The 9,232-nt window shown below is 43.1% G+C and overlaps 1 protein-coding gene across 1 annotated transcript in view; it reads left to right on the top strand.

The window, feature by feature from the left end:
• Positions 1-9,232, top strand: part of LOC150089095 (uncharacterized) — an 81,725-nt gene that overhangs the window by 66,947 nt on the left and 5,546 nt on the right. The window contains exon 10 of the mRNA XM_090370406.1: positions 8,413-8,485. Coding sequence (XP_090226532.1) covers positions 8,413-8,485 — 73 coding nt within the window. The remainder of the gene's footprint in view (positions 1-8,412; positions 8,486-9,232) is intronic.

A 9,232-nucleotide genomic window follows, 5' to 3' on the forward strand; every position in this document is an offset into this window, starting at 1 on the left:
CTTTAGTGTCATTAACAACCCTGCCAACCTTTGTATCATCTGAAAACTTGGACATTAAGCCTGATATATCTTCATCAATATCATTAATACATACAGAAAACAACAATGGACCCAACACTGAACCCTGAGGGACACCACTAATAGCATTAGTCCACGAAAAGCAGTGTCCATTGATTACCATTCTTTGTCTTCTTCCACTCAACCGTCCCTTTATCCATGGCAGCAATTTGCCTCCAATGCCACACTGCTCCAATTTGTGCAGCAGTCTTCCATGTGCAACAGTATCAAAAGCCTTTCTAAGGTCCAAATATATGATATGAAAATTATTACCTGCATCCAGTTCCTTTATGAACACATCATAATATCCAATCAAATCGGTGAGAAAAGATTTCCCCTTAACAACCCATGCTGTGTCCGAGCTATAACTGAACTCTTTTCTAGATGATCCTGCAGTGCTTCTTTAATCAGTACCTCCATTAATTTCGCTGGAACAGAAGTTAAACAAACAGGTCTGTAATTACTTGTGTCCCCCCCTTTGATCCTCCTATGTGAATTGGGGTCACATTTGCACATCTCCAATCCATGGGTACCGACCTCTCTTGAGTCCAAGGAAGCTCTCATAATTATGGCTAAGGGTTTGCTTACTTCCTTTTCCGCCTCCTTTAATATAACTGGATAGATCCCATCCATCCCATGTGCCATTCTTATGTTTATCTTCAACAATTTCTCCTCTACTTTCAGTTATTACAAAATCATCTAGCTCACTGCCAGAGTTGAATACACCTCTGGCATTCCCCTCCCTGAATAACTCCTCATGTGTGGATGTCGATGCAAAATATTCATTTAGTTTGTTAGCTACCTGAGCAGGATCATCAAAAGTTTAACAATCGATATGAAATGGACCAATTTGATTCATCCCTTTCAATCTAGAGTTTACAAGTAAAGAAATGTTTGCTGTTTTTCTTTGTCTCCTTTGCCAAAGATTTCTCGTAATCTGCCTTTGCCTGCCTAACCTCCTTTGTGATTTGGTTACAGACCAGCTTATATCTATCACAGGCTTCCATGTCACCTATTAATTTATATATAGTATCGGTGTAAATACACCATAGTTAACCCATATATTTAAACTACGTATGTAGCGTAGAGGGCATCCTTTTAATTGTATCTCATAATGTGGTTGCCTTCACAACGAGATAGTTACTATTGACTCAATCAGCATTCCCTCACTCGTTCACCTCCTAGAAAATTACTTACATATAAAAGGTGACTTGATGTGGTTTATAACAACCCTGCTATCAGACAGAATCATTGTTCTTACAGCAGATCAAGAGATAATCTCATGAAAAATCACTGCGGGAGTTCCCCAAGGCGGAGTCCTCTCCGGAGCATTATTTACTGCAGTCATTATTCCGTTTGTTCAAGAGAGAGAAGACATAATCTGCTATGCTGACGATATTAAGTTACACACCCAGATTAACCCGGGGGAACATATCTCAAAAATTAATGAAAAGATCAATCGAAAGCTACAGGACTTAGAATCCTATCTCCATCAATTTGGACTACTTTTTAATCCTGCAAAATCAGCCCAAATTGTCTTTTCGTTGAAGCACCAACCCACTGAAGTCCAAGTTTCTCTAAATGGCATTCTCCTTCCAGTGGTAAATACACATACAGACTTGGGAGTAGTTTTCGATTGCAAACTGACCTTGAAGCCCTACATTGACAAGCTCATAACAAAATTCTGCAAAATGCGGTGGATTACCAAACAACATCTACTTCACGTTAATGGTCTGGATGTGACTCGGCGGTACGTATACACCTCTGTATACTCCGTCGTGTTATACGCCTCAGAAATATGGGCATCTGCAGCCGTCACGAATATCAAGCGTGTGTACTCCTCCGAATACTGGCTCCTTCGTTGGGTCACACACATAAACATCATCGTCCACCCCAGCAAAGAACAACTGCGATGGCAACCGCACTGGACTTTGCCCGAGTGCCAAATCTTATAATGGAAAGACGCCTCACCCTAACTGTCAAAATGACCACTGGAATAATCTCGGAGCCAAACATATGGGAACTGTGCAGCTGGAGGATCCCTCAACCCGGACTGAGATCATCTCCAACACTTATAGCCAACCATAACAGACTAGCCCTTAGCGAACGCTTTCTCCCCAAGCAGATGCTCACCACAGTCCAAGCAATCGAAGGCGACCTCTACAAATTTGTCAAGGACCGCAAATACCGGAGGGAGATCCTTGATGACCTACACTCAACCAGGCAAACTGCACAGTAATGTCGCAGTATAATAATTTTAAATAGGATATCTGTATAATATTGTATATAATGTCAAAAATACTGTATAACATTTTTATGAATATTGTGAATAATTTAACTGAAACGTATTATATTATTGGCCCTGGGGGATGAACCCGAACTTCGATGTGGGCCCCGTCCTCAAGGCCTTTGTACACCAGCCAATGTGAAGCCCCTGGCATTCCTGCCGTGAAGGGTAAATTGTATACATCCTTTGTACACAATAAAGATTATATTTATTTATTATTGCATTACTTCAAATAAATAACGCTTCTCTAGTAGAGAAGACTACTGTTATTTGTTTTCAGCGGTACCACCACCCAGACGATCGATTCGAAGCTGTGCGGCTTCATCATTAGTGGGCGGGCAGGTACCCAGGTAATACAACAAGCCATCACATTTTCGAAGTTATATCCACATTACGAGAGATGCCAAAAGTGTGTGTTGGAAAATTACCACCACACACTTTTGGCATCTCTCATAATGTGGATATAACTTCGAAAATGTGATGGCTTGTTGTATTACCTGGGTACCTGCCCGCCCACTAATGATGAAGCCGCACAGCTTCGAAACGATCGTCTGGGTGGTGGTACAGCTGAAAATAAATAACAGTAGTCCTCTCTACTAGAGAAGCGTTATTTATTTGAAGTAATTCAATAGTAGCTATCTTGTTGTGAAGGCAACCACATTATGAGATACAATTAAAACGATGCCTTCTACGCTACAATCGTAGCTCAAATCTATGGGTTAACTATGGTGTATTTACACCGATACTATATAGTTAATTATCAAAACACATAAGGATTATGCCCTGTGCATTTAATTTTCCAAATTAATTTATATGTATCCCATGCATTTTTCTTCTCTACCACATGTCTAATTAGTTCATCTGACATCCATTTAGGCCTAAACCCTGAACAATATTTCTTAGTTGGTATGTAAAGCGTAGTAGCTTCCAAGAAATGTTATTTGAATGCTTCCCATTTTGAATTTTCTGTTGGTAACATCATCAGTTGGTCCCACTGTATAGAATTTAAATACTGTCTCAGTCCATCGTAGTCGCCTTTACGAAAGCAATACCCCTTCCCTTTACCCTCAATGGTAGTTACCTCTTTGAGTAACTCCCACTTCAGAACACTGTGATCACTGCCACCTAGTGGTTCATTTATCTGCAGATTCTTAATGCATGAAGAATCACTACTGATAATCAAATCAAGAGTATTCCTCCCTCTAGTTGCCTCCCGAACATGCTGATGTAGAAAACAATCATCCAATAAATCCACAAAAGCCTTGCTAGTGTGTAAGTGACCAGCCCCCAAATTCCAGTCAATATCTGGGAAATTAAAATCCCCCATTATAAGACTCTCTGATTTACTGGCCCACTCTATTTCCCTGTACAGTTTCTTACTCATCAGAGTTATTAGGCCTATAGCACACTCCTACTCACAATTTTGATCTCCCAATGCTGATGTCACACCAAACTGACTCGACACTGCACTGTCCGGCGATGTCGACTGGCTTCACTTCCTTTGGTTTTTATGTGTTTCTTAACTAATAGCCTAACCCCTCCTCCCTTCCTATCCTGTCTATCCTTTCTGTAGACGTTGTACTCCCCAAATTCCAGTTCTGCATCCCTTATATCGGTGTGACACCACGTCTCTGATATCCCAACAATATCCACCTTTGATGTCTTGACCAGCACTGCAAATTCATCAAATTTATTTACTAAACTCCTAGCATTGGTGTACACGCAAGTATACATGCCCCTGTTTCTATTCTTACTAACCCTAACACAGCCCATGTATTTACTTGTTTCATGATGACTGCCAGCAGCTCCTGAAATCCCCAGCAATTTGCTTTCTAGGATGTTGCTCATTCCAATAGAAGCAGTGCAAGAATCACTTTCACATTTGCCAGTGGCTACTGTTAATCTATTATTCCCTGTATCCCCCTAAGCTCTACAGTTTTCTGACCCACCTAACACTGCCTCGAATTATGAAGCCGAATGTGTGCCGAACAAAGCTCGATTTATTCTTGTTTGAAACGATCACGACAGCGATCCTTTCATATCTTTTCAGAGATTGGCCGCACTTTTGATAAACTGGCGAGGGTTAACTAATTTCGCCCGATCTCTTACTTAATTGCTTTTCTTCTGTTTCATTCCATAATTTCCTATATTAGTTTCAAAAATTATTAAAAATTATTTTAATTCCAGATATACACTAAATGGACAAAAATCATGGGATACCTACCTAGTAACGCCCGGATAACGGCAGTCACACGACTAGGCATTGAGTCCACTAGTTTACGAAAGCGTTACACAGGTATTTCCATCAATGCTTGCTGCACTGCTGTCCATAATTCTGTCGCGTTCCTTGCTGGAGAATCCAAAACTAGAACGGATTTTTCCACAGCATCTAAAGATGCTCCACTGAGATCATGTCCGGTGAACGGGAAGGACATTCTGTGGTGTAAAATGTGCGGAATGCTTTTCGAACCATGTTCTAGTCACCACCTGCTATGTGGGGAGGCACATTGCCCTGCGGGAAGAGTCCATTGCCCTGTGGGTGCACGATGTCCGTGAAGGGATGCAGGTCTGCAAGGATGGACATGTAACCTGGACTGTTCGGAAATGCGTCTAGGCGCATCAGAGGTCGAAACGTATTCCAGTTGACCATGCCCCAGACAATTACCGACCGTCCACCTGCCTGAACAGTTCCTTGTTGACATGGCGGGGTCTCATTTGAGACCCAACGGCTAAAAGACCAGATGAACAACGGTACAAAACATTACACACCACAATATCCATACACTTTTAAACCTCTGGCCTCTACAGTGTTCTGTATCACACCACAATGTATATTACGCGGAGATGGGGGAAACCCCTGGTGCCGTTAGACCCTAAAAACACTATACACTATACACTATACACTATGGCGGGTGTATAGCTTGGTGAGGTTTCCGCGCCAGATACGCACCCTTCCGTCCGCTCCAAATAATTGAAAACGGGACTCATCGGGTCCAGTGTCGATGTTATTATTATTATTATTATTATCATCAGTTTATTTCTCTTAGGAGAACACCCGGTTACAGCCACTGGCTAGGGGGTGATCAGATCATACATATACAACTATGTTACAAAATGTAATAGAATTATAAAATACATGAAATACATAATATCTGATTTATAAGTACACTTTATCTGTAATATAAAATAATTGAGTTATTAATTACTCGCAAAGGCTTTCACTACTGTAAACTGGTAAGAACTTAATACCGTCACAATTGAAGCATACCTTCTGCTTAAACACAAGTGGGAGTTTCACCAGATTTACATAAACACAAATATTTACAGCCAAACAACGTACAGCATTGAAACAACGTGACAACAGGAATTCTTTCGCCCAGTTGACGCGTCAAGTCCTGAGTCGTGGTGTTAGCAATGGGGCTCTGGTGGGTCGGCGGCTCTCATAATCTATTGCGGCTAGTGATCGCCTGGTTGTCTTGGTGGAGATGTTTCTGGCAGCTCCCTCGTTGAAGTCGGCAGTGATTTGTGCCACTGTCGCTCTCCGGTTGGCTGAAACAATGCGAGACACACGGCCACGTTCATCCACCACCATCTTTCTCCACCCGCCCACAGCGCTGTCCACGATGAGATGTTATTCCGGATATGGAGCATTCCCATACACTCCTGATACTCAGTAACTCGTCTTCGATAAGTTCCTGCTTATCGACCTGGAAGACGTCAAGTCACAGGCATTCGCCGACGACCTAATATTGACAGTGGCGCTAACTCCAGAGCCCAGTTGGAAATAGCAGCAAACAGAGCCCTCATCACTCTACAGGAATGGGCAGAAGCGAACTACCTGGTAATATCGCCCACCAAAACAACATCTGTACTCCTCAGGGGAACCCTTGATCCAAGAAGACCTCCACAAATAAAAATAAACGGAGCCACAATCAGGTTCGCCACCGAAATGAGATATCTTGGCATAATCCTCGACACAAAGCTCACGTTCAGGCCTCATACAAGCCAGAAAGAAAATTAGAAACTATGCTGCCATGGTAGCCCGAGTCACGCGACGAGACTGGGGACTAAACAAACGACGACTGGCTCTTTATTACAAAGCCAATTTTATCCCCATAATCACATACGCAGCTGCCACATTCTACCCCAAAATGACGACTGTAGCCAACAAAAGGATCCTGAACTCAATACAACGGTCAATATTGTTGAAAATAACGCGTGCTTGTAATACAGTCAGAACTGAGGCGCTCCAGGTTCTGGCGGGAGTCTTGCCGCTGGATCTGGAAATCATTAGATGTGGCCAGACATATTACATAATGAAAGGGATTACCATTACTCTTCTTCTTCTTACCTTCTTGGAGCATACAATAGAACCGGAAAACGGAGAAAAACAAGAGAAAGCACGATTGCAGGCACACTTGAAACAAACGTGGCAGATCAGATGGTGCACCTCGCACAACGGCGAGGTAACGAGGAAATTCATCCCCCTTGTAGAAAAAACCTACCCGAAGTCACCTGCGTGGCTCCACCCGGGCCTCTATACAACCTTCATGCTGACTGGCCACGGGTCCTTTAAAGACTAAGGTTCATACCCCAACGGCAAGAACATCACCTATTGGATTCAAGGGACGAATACCAAATCCTGTCCAGATTTGCATGGGACCTCTTCACAAGAAGAAGAACTCGAAATGCGATCAGGAACTGACGAGAAGATCCACTGAAGAGAATGTCGTAAGCAAAACTACACAAGGACAAGACATCCCAAGAGACATTGAGTATGACTCTCAACTACAATGATCAATCCTTCTGAGCACTCAAAGACAAATTGAGATAACCCGACCCAGCCAAACAACGATGGTGGACGCAGTGCCTGGCTGACAGTGATTGGCCACCAGCTGAGACAAATAAGGAACCAATCTCCCCAAAGAAAACACCCAAAGTAGGAATAAGAAAACACAAGGACGGGGCTAGCCCCATAAATGATGCAACTAGAAACAGACAGACAAAGTGCAGCTAAACTGCCAAATGCCATATGGCGACCTAAAGAGGGCACCCTAGCCCCCTTCATCTTTGAATTACATTTCCCTGGGAGGAAGGGAGGGAACGGGTTTTTCCCCTCGTCTCCTCCCCTCCTTTCCACCTCCACTTTTCCTCTCTAGTGGTGCATGGGCCTGCCCCACTGAAACCTGGGGCCACCTTCTCTATTGGCCCCATACTTCTGCCTTTCGCCCTCCCCCAGTCTTCAGTCTCCATCCCCTCTCCATCTGTACGCTAGCAAAAACCCCACACACATAAATTTAAGCATGTCAAATCACCTTTCGCCCATATTTTGGCCTTTTCAAATTCAAGCGACACCACCCTCGCGCAATCGATTAGTTAAAGTTTTTTTTTTTTTTTTTTTAGGTCCTAGCCGCCGAAATCTCAGGAAATTACGCGGCAGGACCTGCCAGAGTAAATGAGTCTACTGGGTTCCTGGTCTGCCTCCACGGGGCGAAAGTGGGACAACGTTGGGCCTCAGCAGGGGTCCAGCGGCTAAACGACCAGATGAACAACGGTACACGACATCACACAGATACAAAGCGCACACACTTTTAAATCTCTGGCATTTCCCAGTGAAGTGGTACACCCACAATGAAAGCAACGCGGAGATGGGGGAACCCCTGGTGCTGTTAGACATCAATACACTTTCACTTTCACTTTCACACTCCTGATACTGTCGAACGGGGATAGTGCAATTTTTGTACCACCTCCGCGATAGAGTGACCCATGATCGGGCACCCACTATCATCCCTCTTTCAAAGCCGGTTAACTCACGACATTTATCCATACTGACATCGAATTAGAGTCTACGTGAATGCAGTGGTGCAGTGGCCAAGCTGTGGGTTCGTCCACTAGCGAGAGGGGTGACAGAGTCGTGTTGCCCGGGAATCAGGTATCCCATGAATTCTGTCCTTTCAGTGTAAATATTAATATACAGCGGCATTTTCTCAATGAAATTAAGAAATGTTTTAGAAATTTTTGTCTTTGGTTTGAAACGACACTGATGTGCTGTATTTCTTCTCGTGCAGCTGTCATCTTTGGGATGGTGGTCGCCGTTCTTATGATGGTCGTTGTGTTGGCGTCCGTCTTCTACATCCGAAGGTAAGATTCCATTTTTATTTGTTTATGCGTTGCAATACAGACAGTGTCACAACTTTCCCAGAGATTGTACTCAAACACTCACTGGTGCGTTGTGTTCTGAATTACCACTAAAATTTTATATCTCGTGGACTTTGTAGATGTTTTTACTGTACAGACGCTAATTGATGGGCGTGTACCTGAGACTGTATTTACTGTCAGTAAACTGACTACAAGTTAGTTAATGTACGCTGTCCGTTACCTTCCTGGTTGTCATTTATCTCTTCATTCATCCGCGATCGGTTGAGTTTTAAAGCATCGGGAAAATTGTTATTGGGTGAGACAATGGACAAGATCTATAATTTTTGAGTTAGTCGTTAAAGAAAAAACTTCGTTAATTGAATATTCATGGTGTGTGGTATTTAAGTCGGCTTGGCTAATCGCGTTAATGGCACCTCTCCAATCTGCCTTTAGGTAAACTCAGTTTGTTGACGGCAAATGCATAAATTTGTATGGCGTGCGTGCGTGTGTTTGATGGAGAGAAATCGGATGAAGGGTACGCTTCTCCCTTGTAAGAAGGCCACATTTCTTTTCTTTGTAATAATAATATAGAAAGCTACAACAGAAGATGAAACAGCTGAAGTGAAGATAGGCCAACTGATCCAGTACCAGCAGGACAACAGAGTAAGCAGCTGATCAGAAAAGTGAAGACCATCCTCAAGAAAATATCCACATTGATATAGGAAGTGGGCCCAGGGGAAAACAGGCAAC

The sequence above is a fragment of the Mastigoproctus giganteus genome, chromosome 3, assembly GCF_048544385.1.
Source record: "Mastigoproctus giganteus isolate SK-2022 chromosome 3, ASM4854438v1, whole genome shotgun sequence".
NCBI classification, from domain to species: Eukaryota; Metazoa; Arthropoda; class Arachnida; order Uropygi; family Thelyphonidae; genus Mastigoproctus; species Mastigoproctus giganteus.